The sequence below is a fragment of the Molossus molossus genome, unplaced genomic scaffold, assembly GCF_014108415.1.
Source record: "Molossus molossus isolate mMolMol1 unplaced genomic scaffold, mMolMol1.p scaffold_m16_p_21, whole genome shotgun sequence".
NCBI lineage: Eukaryota > Metazoa > Chordata > Mammalia > Chiroptera > Molossidae > Molossus > Molossus molossus.
In genome coordinates, this window is record NW_023425357.1 from 17791978 (window position 1) to 17805428 (window position 13451).

The 13451-nt window shown below is 43.0% G+C and overlaps 1 protein-coding gene across 17 annotated transcripts in view; it reads left to right on the forward strand.

Moving 5' to 3' along the window:
- Nucleotides 1-1576, forward strand: part of ANKRD11 (ankyrin repeat domain 11) — a 230768-nt gene extending 229192 nt beyond the window's left edge. For all 17 annotated transcript variants that reach the window (XM_036275401.1, XM_036275400.1, XM_036275398.1 and 14 more), the window contains one exon: nucleotides 1107-1576. In XM_036275401.1, the coding sequence (XP_036131294.1) occupies nucleotides 1107-1292 (186 nt within the window). In that variant the 3' untranslated portion in view covers nucleotides 1293-1576. The remainder of the gene's footprint in view (nucleotides 1-1106) is intronic.
- The last annotated feature ends 11875 nt before the right edge of the window (nucleotides 1577-13451 follow it).

Sequence of the window (13451 nt, forward strand, 5' to 3'; positions counted from 1 at the left end):
TTTTTTTTTATCCTCACTTGAGGACATTTTTCGATATTTTGTTCAGATAAAGAGGGAGGGAGGAAGGGAGGGAGGGGGAGAGAGAGAGAGAGAGAGAAACATCGGCGTGAAAGGGACACATCGAGTAGTTGCCACCTACACAACCCAACCAGGGCTGGAGACAAACTGCAACCGAGATACGTGCCCTTAGTGGGAACCGAACCCGGGTCTCTCCAGACTGCAGGCTGACACTCTAACCGCTGAGCCAAACCCACCAGGGCAAGATGAAATACTTTAATACTAAACCCTAGACAATCCTTTTTAAAAATTAAGTGTACTTTTACTTTATCTTATCTTTTGTTTTGTTAAGCCTCACCCGAGGATATTTTTTCTCATTGACTTTTAGAGAGAGTAGAAGGGAGGAGAGAGAAACGACGTCGATGTGAGAGAGACACATCAATCAGCTGCCTCCTACTTGCACCCCAACAGGGGCCAGGAATCAAACCTGCAACCCAGATATGTGCCCTTGACTGACAATCGAACCCTCAATCCTTTGGTGCAAAGCGACGCTTTAACCACTGAACCACACCAGCAAGGACAAAATTAAGTGTACTTTTAAAAGATATAACTTCTACTGTAAATGCAAATTAAATCAATATCACCACCCATAAATGAGAAAAATCAACCTGGCCGGTGTGGCTCACTGGTTGAGCATCAACCCATTTGCCAAGAGGTTACTGGTTCAATTCTTGGTCAGGGCACATGACCAGGTCATGGGCCCGATCCTGGTGGGGGGCATGCAGGAGGCGGCCAATCATTGTCTCTCTCTCTTTCTTCCCTTCCCTTCCCCTCTCTCTAAAATCAAGAAAGAAAAAAATATTTAAAAAAAACATCAGTTGCAAATTCTAATTAGGTGCTACTGTGAAATCCATGGAGGGTGGGGACACAGAGCAGGGATAATCTCCTCAGGTGTTCTTTAAGATGGCACTATGGGCCATGCAGAGGGGCAGGCCATCCTGCGGCCAGAGCTTGGCCCCGGGTCTGGGTCCAGGCCTCTTGCTTGGATACCTGGGGAATGGGCCAGGATCTTGCCTCCACTTCCCTCACCTGCTGTGCTCTCCGTGCAGACATGTCTCCTGATGCGGCAGCAGCATGAAGCTGCGGCCCTCAACGCCGTGCAGAGGATGGAGTGGCAGCTGAAGGTCCAGGAGCTGGACCCTGCTGGGCACAAATCCCTGTGTGTGAATGAGGTGCCCTCCTTCTACGTGCCCATGGTAGATGTCAACGACGACTTCGTGCTTCTGCCAGCCTGACACACCACAGGACAGCTGCACAGGACATAAGCAAAGGCCACATGGGTCAGCCCAGCACTGCTGCCAAGTCCAAGTGGTGGAAGGAGACCTTGTCCCTCAGGTGGAAACACCCAGGGAAAACCCTGCACTTTTCCCCTAGAGCACGTCTCTTTTATACCAGCTGCTGAGGGAGGACAAGGAGACCTCGGCAGTCTTGGGGTCTGTTTTCCAGCCAGCTGCCGGGGCATTTCAGGAGCTGCAGAACGGATTGCATTTTTTACAATTTCTTGTTCCATTCTGATCAACTAAAGGAAATAAAGATAAGGCGTCCACTCCTCACAGTGACCTTCAGGTCAGAGGGCAGGGAGAGTGCCATCCTTGCTGCTGTCCTGTTGCCATGGAGCTGCTGACAGCTATAGGCCTCAGACTAGGGCTGGGACGCTGTGCTGTGCGAGGGCCAGCTGCGCCGCCTACCTGCCTGCCACAGAGGGACACAGAGCCAGGACTCTCCGGTTGCGTTTTTAATGGAGTCAAATCCACGTGGTTTGTATATTTTTTCCTTTAATCTTGGGCATTTTGTTTCTCTTTCTGAGAACATAACTTGAAACACTACAGAGCCAATAATCATATAAAAAGTGTACCCGTTAAACGCTGTACAGTTTTATACACATTCACAATGTACTTTTTGCTGCCTTCTAGATAATTTATTTTGCAACACATTACTGCACAGTTGTAAATAACTTATGTACTGTAACATCACTTCAGTTATGTGTAAAGAAATAAATAAATTAATTAAATGCTTTTTGTACATGATAGTCCCCTCCCCGGGAGGGGCCAATGTGCAGGACTATGAGATGAGGGCTTGCTCCACTGAAAAACTCCACTTTCTTAAATAAGTTTTTTTTAATTTTGAAACAAATTATACAGTTGACCCTTGAACAATATAGTCAAAAATCTGAATATAACTTTTGACTCCCTCAAAACTTAACTACTAATAGCCTCCTGTTGACCAGAAGCCTTACAGGTAACATAGTTGATTAACACATATTTTGTGTGTTATGTTATATACTGTATTCTTGCAATAAAACTAGGAAAAAAAAGTTAAGAAAATCATAAAGAAAAAATACATTTACACCATTTACTGAGAAAAATATACATATAAGTGGACCTGTGCAATTCAAACCTGTGTTGTTAAGGGTCAAATGTATTTTCCCCTCCTTTCCTGCCCTTATTGCTCAGGACTGCTCAGTTCACAATGGGGAGACAGCAGGTGGGGAGGCCAGGGGCCAAACCCTGTGTTCTTCACATCCCAAACCCCAGGTAGACAACAAGGGCCTGGGGCAGAGCCATCAGCACCTGCAAAATACCAAGGCTTGCTCTCTGTTGAGGAGACTAAGGGTGTGGGAACATAGAGAGGACTAGCCCTTGGCTGCCAAAAACCTAACAGGGTGCCTGCATCTGTCCTGAGGGGCCTGCCTGAAGTAGGAAGGAAACAGAATAATTCGCTGCTTGGGCAGCAGCTCCTCTGGGCAGGGGGCCTTGAAGAGACCACTGTCCAGGCCTGAGCAGCTCTCACTTCCTGGCTCTACCTGTTCCCTGTGCTGAGAGAACTGCTTGGGGCTGAATCTGCCTCTGTTGAGGCAGCAGCTGGTGTGGGGTCCCCACTTTAAGAACCCCGGTGCTAGCAGAAAACCAGCTCCAGGGGCAAGAGTTGGAGGTTTGACACAGTGGGTCCCAGGAGAGGCTGAGCGACGCACAGAGTAGAAAGGGCACCGAGGAGAATGCCTGCAGGAATGGATGAGCGGCCATGTGGTCACTCCAGGGTGTGCCAGACAGCTTGGGGATGTGCAGGAGCCACCTGAGCATTTCCCCTAGACCACCCTTACTCCATCCTGTCTACAACTTCTGACATCTGGCTCACAAACAGTTGGCTCTCCCAACACCTGGGGTACTGCAGGAATGTGCAGTGTGTGGAGGAGATAGGTCCGAGCAGTGGGGTCTGGGTAGACCTTTTCTTTGTTCATGTCCTGGATCCCTCACCCTCTTCTCCGTGCTTCCTGTATCTGGTGGGGGCGGCAAGAGCTGTAGAAATGAGTTCGCATGCCCAGCTCTGCCTCACAGCGCTCCAGAGCATGATTCCTGGGCCACACCCACTGCAGAACAGCCTGCTCAGAAGTGCGCCCCAGAATGGCCTGAGGTGGCCTGTGACCAATTCCTCCTCAGGTGCAGGTAAGGGCTCCTTGGCCTGCCTTAGCCTCTCCTGGGGCAGGCCATGGGCAGGGCCTTGGTTTTCCTAGAGCACCCTGGTGTGACCTTTCAGGGTCCATGCCTGGGATAATGGGGGGAGCACCCCCTCTCTAATTCTGACTCTGTTTTCCTCTTCGTGCATATTCCCTCCAGATTAGTCCCACCACTTGGGTATCTGGGAAGGGGCACAGAGATGCCATTAAAGCTCCAATGGCTTTTCTGGGCAAAAGTTGTTTTTCTAATCACAGAACTCTGATCAGAGTAACACTTCTGTTAAGCCCTGTTTTTTTCTTCCCCTCAATCCTCACCTGAGGATATGTTTTTATTGATTTTTACAGAGAGAGGAAAGGAGAAACATCAATGTGAGAAACATCCATAGGCTGCCTCCCCCCCACACCCCGCCCCGCATGAATCAAAAGCACAACCTTTTGGTGTACAGGATGAGGCTCCAACCAACTGAGCCACCCGGCCAGGGCAGCCCTGCTTTTTTAAACATAAATTAACTTGAATTCATTCCCATGGTTGTGCCTTGGCATCAACAGTTTAAGGCTGCAACAGTGGAAGTCCTGGAACCCCTGGCCTCATGCATGTGGCCACCTACACAGCGTGCACAGCCTGGTGGACATCAATAAGGTACCCCAGAGAACATTTAAAAATAAATTTTAAAAACAAAGGCTGTCTGTGATTCTGCTCCTAATGTTCATCTCTGTAGGAGCTTGAGGAGTCTGCAGGTATTTTGGTGGGGTTTTTTTTTTTTGGTTTTTTTAAATTGATTTTTAGAGAGGAAGGGAGAGGGAGAGGGAACCATCTACGTGAGAGCAAAACACTGACTGGCTGCCTCCTACACAACCCCCATCAGGGATCTAGCCTGCAACCCAGGCATCTGCCCTGAACGGGAATTGAACAGGCAACCTTTCAGTGTATGGGATGATGCCCAACCAACTAAGCAACACTAGTTAGGGCCAGTGCAGTTATTTTTGCAACACCCAAGAGTCCCAAATTGTGCCTGGCTGGAGATACTGCTGATGGTCCCCGAGGCCTATAACTGCAGGTATAGATGTAAGATTGCCCTCAGGAGGGTCTAGCTTGAGCTGGAGGAAGGCAGTGCTTGGCGCCAGGCACTGGTGTCTCACCATTAGCCCCCTGGTTTCACACAGCTAGCGCTACCACAATGCAGCCTAGAGTCCTGGCTCTGACACAGATAGATGCCAAATTCCTCACTGGTTAGAGGGTTTACCACCCTATAATTCAAAGCCCCTGCAAACACTTCCTAATCCCTTGGCCTTCAAAGGCTTCAGAACCTTATCAGTATGGAATAGAAATTCTAGCTCTGGCCGGTTTGGCTCAGAGGTTAGAGTGTCACCCCGTGGATCAGAGAGGCCCCGGTCGGTTCCTGCTAAGGGCACATACCTAGATTGCAGTTTGTCCCTGGCCCCCGTTGGGCTTGTGTGTATGGCAACCACTTGATGTGTCTCACATCGATGTTTCTCTCTCCCTCCTGCTCTGAGGATAAATGAAAAAAAAAAAAAAAATTCTAGACAAATACCCAGTCCCCAAGTGCTATGGGCCAACATGTTAGTCTGGACACACAGTCCTTTTGTGAAGGAAGTTGGTGCCTTGCACAGGGCAGTCCCCAGCTTAGATGGAAACATAAAGGAAATGAAGGCCTTTTCCCAACCTGCAGAAGAGAAACAGCAAAAGAAAACCCAAGTGGCCCTGGCTGGTCTGGCTCAGTGGTAGAGCATCGGCCAGCGGACCAATGAGTCACGGGTTCGATTCCAGTCAAGTGCATGTACCTCAGTTGTGGTCCCTGGCCCTGGTCAGGGTCGTGTGGAAGGCAACCAGTCGATGTGTCCCTCTCACGTCGATGGTTTTCTCTCTCCCTTTATCTCCCTCCCTCTCTCTCTCTCTTTCTCCCTCCCCCTCTATCTGAAAATAAAAAGAAAAATGTCCTCAGGTGAGGATTAAAAAAAAAGAAAACCCAAGTTAAAATTTTAGGACTAGAAAATAAAGGAAGCAAAACAAAAAGTTCACTGTGTATACATTTAAGAGTAGAATGGAAAGATACAGTGAATTTGAAGAGAGATCAACAAAATTTAATCAATCTGAATTACAAAGTGAAAACAATTTTAAAAAATGAACAGGTCCTCAGGTACCTGGGGGACACAAAGGTCTAACATTCATGTTCTTGGAGTTCTACAAGGAGAAAAGAAAAAGGATGATGCTGAAAATTTTGAGGAAATAAAAGGCTGAAAAATGCCAAGCTAGGCAAAAGATAATAAACCTATATATTCAAGAAGCTAAACAAACCTAAAAAGGATAAACTCAGAAAAACTAATACCTAAGTAAATCATAAACTACTGAAAGCTAAAGAAATAAAAATGAACAATCCGAAAGGGAAATTATAATAATAATTTCATTCACAACAGCATCACAAAGATTAAAATATTTAGGAGTTAACCAAGGAGGTGAAAGACTTGTACACTGAAAACTACAAAACAATGCTAGAAAAAAAATTAAGACAAATACTGGAAATACAGCCTATGTTCATGGATTCAGAGACTTAATCTTTAAGATGTCAATACTACAACAGAGCAATCTACAGATTCAATGCAATCCCTATCAAAATCCCAAGGACTTTTTTTTTTTTTTTTTGCAGAAAAAGAAAAACCCATTGTAAAATTAATATAAAATCTCAAGGGACCTCAAATAGCCAAAACAATTTTGAAAAACAACAAAGCTGGAGGACTCACACTTCCTGATTTCAAAACTTACTCGAAAGGTACAGTAATCAATACAGTGTGGTACTGCCATTAAGACAGACATATAGACCAATAGAATACAGAGCCCAGGAATAAACCCTCACATATACATGGTCAAATGATTTTTGACAAGGGGGCAATGACCATTCAATAGGGAAAGGACAGTCTTTTCAAGAAATGATGCTGGGAAAACTGTATATCCACGTGTAAAAGGATGAATTGGATCTATCATTATCTAACATACAAAAAATTAAGTTAACCAGAGCAATGGCAACATGAAAAGGACTCTCTGATCTTGCTAGCTCTGAAGAGAGAAACAGAGTAGTTAGCCAAGGAATACAGGCAACCTCCAAAAAGAGGAAAAGGCAGAAAACAGATTCTCCCCCAGAGTCTCCAGAAAGGAATGCCACCATAGAAACCTGGATTTTTGCCCAGCAAAACCCATTTCATACTTCTGATCAAAACTGACATCAGAGGAATGGCAGCATGAGAGATCCCCTTGTTCTCTCCCCTTGACGTTCAACCATTTGAACAGTTCTAACTCAGCAAAAGATTTCCTGCTCAACCCGCAAACATGCCTGAGAGATCCATGCATTGAAACATCTCAAGGTGGGCAAGTGGGAACAAACAGGAGGCGAGAAGGGAGAAGGGCTGAGATGATCCACAGAAGCAACCCTGCAGTTCATGGTAGGGCCCAAGCTGGAGAGGACAGGAATCCGGTTGTGGATGGTGCTCCCTTCAGTCAGGAGGAGCAGAGATTCATTCAGTGGGCATTCCTGCAGGAGTGAGCAACATGAGCTGTGGCTGAGCCCAGAGACCTGGGAAGGACACAGCAAGGGAGTACAGCTGCGGCTGTCGGATGGTTGGCATTCTAGACAGAGAAACAAAGCCACAGAGCCCTGTGCTGCTGCCCCCTCCCCCCAGCAGCCTCCCAGAGCTCACCTCCCTTCACCCTTGGTGTCAGGTTATAGAGCACATTATCTGCAAACATGAGAACTGGTACTACAGAATCACACTTTTCACTGAGTAAAGGATGCACTCTGTGACCAGTTCCAGGATAGGGCACAGGGGGGCCCACAGAGATCAGAGATCACCATTTCTTGGAGGGAAAAACAACAAAGAAGCCCACCCCACTGCAGCTACACTGATGCCAGCACTTGACTGCCCAGCACCTGGCTACTGGACACACTGGGATTTCACAGAGCTAAACAACGTGACTCAGTGCCACCTACTGGAAAAAAATAGATCTCTTCATATGAATCTGCTAGACAAATGCCACTCATACATAGACGCCTAGACAGAGAAGGAATCCATCAAATACCATGAATAATCAAGGTAGCGAGGCAGCTCAGAAAGAAAATTAATCTTCAGAAATCATACTTAAAGACATGGAAATATGTGATATAAATGACAGAGAATTCAAGATTGCTGTTCTGAAAATACACAACGAGATGTGAGAAAATACAGACAGGCAGCCCTGACCAGTGTGGCTCAGCGGCTAAAGTGTCAACGTGCGCACCAAAGAGTTGCAGACTCAATTTCAGTAAAGGGCACACACCTGGATTGCAGGTTCAACCCCTGGCTCCTGTCAAGGCATGTGCAGGAGGCAACCAATCAATGTGTCTCTCCTCCCACCCCATTCTCTCTGAAAAAATCAATGGAAAAATATTCTCAGGTGAATATTAACAATGACAACAAAATACAGACAGGCAATTTAATGTGCTCAAAAAACAAATCAATAAATAAAACAAGTACTTTACCAGAGATTGAAACTTTGGAAAAGAACCAAACAAATTCTAGAGAAACTCAATAAAAGAGATCAAGAATGAATTAGCAAGCATAGGAAATACAGCTGACCAGATGGAGGAAAGAATTGGTGATAGAGCCCAGCCAGTGTGGCTCAGTGGTTGAGCATCGACCCATGCACCAAGAGGTCTCCAGTTTGATTCCCAGTCAGGGCACATGCCCAGGTCGTATGCCAAATCCCCAGTGTGGAGCATGCAGGAAGCAGCTAATTGATGTTCTCTTTCATCAATGTTTCTATCTCCTCCCTCTCCTTCTCCCTTCCTCTTTCTCTAAAATCAATAAATGAATAATACTTAGTGATAGAAATGACACAGAAGGAAGAAGAGAGAGACTTGCGCATAAATAAATAAATAAATAAATAAATAAATGAACTCTACAAGAATTATCTGACTCCATCAGAAATTGCAAAAGAATAATTGCCAAAAACCTAATGTTAAATAGGGAAAAAACAAGTTGCAGAAACTATAAAGAATGATGTCATTTATTTAAATTACAAAATGCATACATTAAGAAATACTATGTATTATTTATGGTATGAATAAGTGTACAAAATATAACATTTTAAAAAAGAATAATAGGTATACCAGAAAAAGAGAGGGAGTAGGGAACTGAGAGCCTATTCAAAGAGTTGATGAGAATGTCCAAACCTATGGAAAGCGCTAAATCCTTGAATTCAAGAAGCAAACAGAACTCCTAGTTCCCTCAATCCAAAGAGGCCTTCTCCAAGGCACATTATATTAAAACTAAAAAATTAATGACAAAGAAAGAATTTTCAAGGCAGCCAGGGAAAAGAAGAAAGTAACCTATAAAGGAAAGCCCATTAGGTTATCAATGTACTTTTCAACAGAAACTGTACAAGCCAGAAGAGAGTGGAACCAAATATTCAAATTACTAAAAGAAATTACCAGCCAAGAATAATATATCCAGCAAAGTTTTCCTTTAAATATGAAGGAGAAATACTTTTCCAAATACAAAAGCTGAAGGAATTTATCACCAGAAGACTTCCACTGCAGGAAATACTCAAAGGGGTTATTCTACTGAAACAAAGAACAAAAAAGGTCACAAAACTACAAGATCAACAAATTTACAGCAGGAACAGGGATAATTTATGACCACAAAAACATACAAGGGGCACTGGCCTGGTGTCTTGGTTGGAGCACTATTCCATACACTAAAAGGATGCAGGTTCAATTCGTGATCAGGGCACATACCTAGTTGCAGGTTCGAGCCCAGTGGGAATGCATACAGGAGGCAACCAATCAATGTTTTGCTCTCACATCTTTCTCCCTCTCCCTTCCTCTCTCTCTAAAATCAATGAAGACATATCCTTGGGTGAGGATTAAAAAAAAAAAAAAAAAGAACAAAAACATGAAAGAGGAGGAGGTAAAGGTCTTAATTTGCAAAGTAAGATGGCGATCAGATGCATTCAAAGAAAAAAGGACTACTGCATATATGAAACTTTCATTTTCATAAACCTAATGGTAACCACACACAAAAACCCAAAAGTGAGACACATAGCTTAAAAAAAGTGGAAACAGAGGAAAGAAGTATGTAATATTATCAGACAAAAACAAAAGACAGAAACACAATGAAAAATAACCAATGGAGTCACAGAGCTACCAGAAAACAAAAGACAAAATGGCTATAGTAAATCCTTAAATATCAATAATTATCCTAACAGTAAATGGACTGAATTCACCAATAAAGAGGCAGAGAGCCCTGGCCGGTTTGGCTCAGCAGTTAGAGTGTCGGCCTGTGGTACAGAGAGACCCGGGTTCGGTTCCCGCTAAGGGCACGTACCTCAGTTGCAGTTTGTCCCCGGCCCTGGTTGGTCGTGCGGGTGGCAACCACTCGATGTGTCTCTTCACATCAATGTTTCTCTCTCTCTCTCTTCCTCTCTCTCCCTCCCGCTCTGTGTCTGAACAAAAAATGCAAAAATGTCCTTGGGTGAGGATAAAAAAAAAAAAGAGGCAGAGAGTAGCAGATTATATAAAAAAATAAAACCCAACCATATGCTACCTTTCAGGAGACACAATTAAGCTGCAAAGACAAAGTTAGACTCAAAGTGAAAGGGTAGAAATGATTCTTCAAGCAGATAACATCCACAGAAAGGCAGGTGTAGTCATACTTATATCTGAAAAAAAAAAGATGTCAAGATAATAAAAGTAACAACAGACAAAGATGGACATTTTATAATAATAATGGGGCACTACATCAAGAAGACATAACACTTCTTAATATATATGCAACCAATCAGGGAGCACTGAATTATATAAAGCAACTACTGACAGAACTAAAGGGAGAAACAGACAAAAACACAATCATAGAAGGGGACCTTAATACTTCATTGATAGCTCTAGATAGATCATCCAAACAGAAGATCAATAAAGAAATATTGGCCTTAAATTACATATTAGATCAAAATGGACATAATTGACATTTAAAGAACCTTTCATCATAGAAAGACAGATTATACATTCTTTTTTTTGATCCTCACCCGAGGACATTTTTGCATTTATCTTCAGATAGAGCGGGGGGGCAGGGGGGAGAGAAACATCAATGTGAGAGACATCGATGGTTGCCACCCACACGACCCCAGGGCTGGAGACAAACCGCAACCGAGGTACATGCCCTCAGCGGGAACCGAACCTGGGACTCTCCAGTCCGCAGGAACCCGGGACTTTCCAGTCCGCAGGCCGACGCTCTAACCACTGAGCAAACCAGCCAGGGCATATTATATATTTTTCTCCAGTGTATATGGGACATTCTCAAGGGAAGATCATATGTTGAGTCACGAAACTAGCCTCAACAAATTCAAGAAGTTGAAATTATACCAAGCATATTCTCTGACCACAATGCTTTGAAATTAGAAATCAACTGCAAAAAGGAAGTAAAGAAACCCATAAATAGGTGGAGATTGAACAAGATTGTAATAAAAAAAAAAAAATGGGTCAAAGAAGAAATAAAAGGTGAGAGCAAAAGATATATAGAGACAAATGAGAATGACAAGGCAACATATCAAAATTTCTGGGATGCAGTAAAAGCAGTAATAAGGGGGAAGTTTATATCATTACAGACCTATCTCAAGAAACAAGAGAAATGAACACCCTAACATTATATCTTAAAGAGCATGAAAAAGAACAAAAGCAACCCAAAATCTTTCCATGATGTCAAGCAGTTTCCCTTGTTCTCAGATAAGGAGAATAAACAGCATTCCTCAGGGAAACTCCCAAGGTGTACACCTCCCAGCCAGGTCAGAATGGGCTTTACTTTAGTCAGAACAAAGCAATCACGATTAACAATGAAAGGATGATTAACATTTCTTATAATTATGGGCAGCACCCCACTATTAGTTTTCTATTCTGGTATTTTCTATTATTCTAATATTCCCTCCTGCCCCTTTCAGTACTGCCCGGCCAGTGTGGCTCAGTGGCTTGAGCATCACCCTATGCACCAAGAGGGCGCAGGTTTGATTCCCCGTCAGGGCACATGGCCAGGTTTCAGACTGGATTCCCTAGTAGGTGGTGTGCAGGAGGCAGCCGATAAATGTTTCTATCTCTTTCCCTCTCCCTTCCCTCTCTAAAAAATCAGTACAAACATTTTATTAAATACTAATTTTAAAGAAGTGTGGTACTGGCATAAAGACAGACATATAGATCAATGGAATAAAAATATGGGAGTCCAAATATTAACCATACAATTGGTGTCATCAAGAGTGCCAACAGGATTCAATGGGAAAAGAATTGGCCTTTCAAGAAATGGTGCTGGAAAATCTGAATATCCACATGCAAAACAAGGAAGTTGAACCCTTACTGCACACTATATACAAAACTTTAATTAAATTAAATTATTTAATTGAATTAATTAGATAAAAACTCTCGATCTAAGAGATGAAACCATGAAATACTTAGAAGGAAATGCGGGTGCTAATCTTCATTATATTGCAATGATTTCTTCACATATGACACCAAAAACACAAACACAAAAGAAAAAAAAATGAACCTCATCAACACTAAAATCTTGTGAAAAGATTTTCTACAGGTTGGCAGAAAATACTTGCAAATCATATATCTTATGTATCCAAAATATGTAAAGAATTCTTACAACTGAACAACAAAAGGCATGCAACTCAAGTAAAAAACGGGCAAAATATACACATGACAACACATAAAAAGATTTTTAACATCACTAACCACAGTGAGGCACCAGGATGAATATAGTTCTGGTTTTGTTTTTTAAAGGGGAGATAAGTATTGGCAAGGAGGTAGAGAAATTGGAATCCTCATGCATTACTGGTGGGAATGTAAAAATAAGCAGCCCTTGCAGAAAATTGTTTGGTGGTTCCTTAAAAAGTTAAACATAGACTCACTACTTGACCCAGCAATTTTGCTTCTACACATACACCAAAAGATCTGAAAATAGATACTTAAATACTTGTACAGTAACTCCTCATTTAACATCGATAGGTTCTGCAACTAAGCAAAATAACATGTAGTAAAACAATTTTACCATATGCTAATTAACATAGACAAGAGTTAAGTCCCCACAGCATATCAACATACAACAAAACAACTTTGAACAAAATGATGTTATTGGAGAACCTGCTGTACACCAAAGTTTATAGCACTATTCACACAAGAAAAAAGTAGAAAACAACCCAAATGTCCATTAACAAATGAGTGCGGATCAACAAAATGTGACGGATCTATATAATGGAATATTACTCAGCCATAAAAAGAATGAAATCCTGACAGATACTACAATGTAAGTGAACCTTGAAAACTACTTTAAGTGAAAGAAGCCAGACCCATAAGGCCACAAATTCTATGGCTGATGGGAAATAGGTACTGATTACTTAATGATTACCAGGTGTCCTTTTGTGATGAAAATATTTTGGAACTTGATAAAGGAGGTGGCAGCATAAAATGGTTAGTTTTACGTTTAGTGTATTTCACCTCAATATTTTTAAAAGCCAATAACAACCTTAAAAGCAAAAAAAAAGCCAGTTCGAAAACGCAACGCAAAGCCACAGTCCCTTCACAAAGCAAGAGAAAGCAAACTAGTTAGGGAAATTTAGGCGTAATCCATAGGACCCATTGTAATGTTCCTCGCGGCAAAAAACAGGAGTTGAAAACAAACGCGACCTACTTTGTTCCTGGGATGGAAGCCTCCACTAGGGTGACGGTGCCGGCGCCCCTACTTACTCCGTCCACGCAACGCCATTCCAAGCCAAGTTCACAAAAGGACCCAAGGCTGGACCAAGTAACTGAAGCTCGTTTTGCAACATAATCACGATCACCTTCCCGCTGCTGGAACGCAGAGCACCGAGCAGGGCCTCTGCTCACGGATACCACACTCCGCCAGG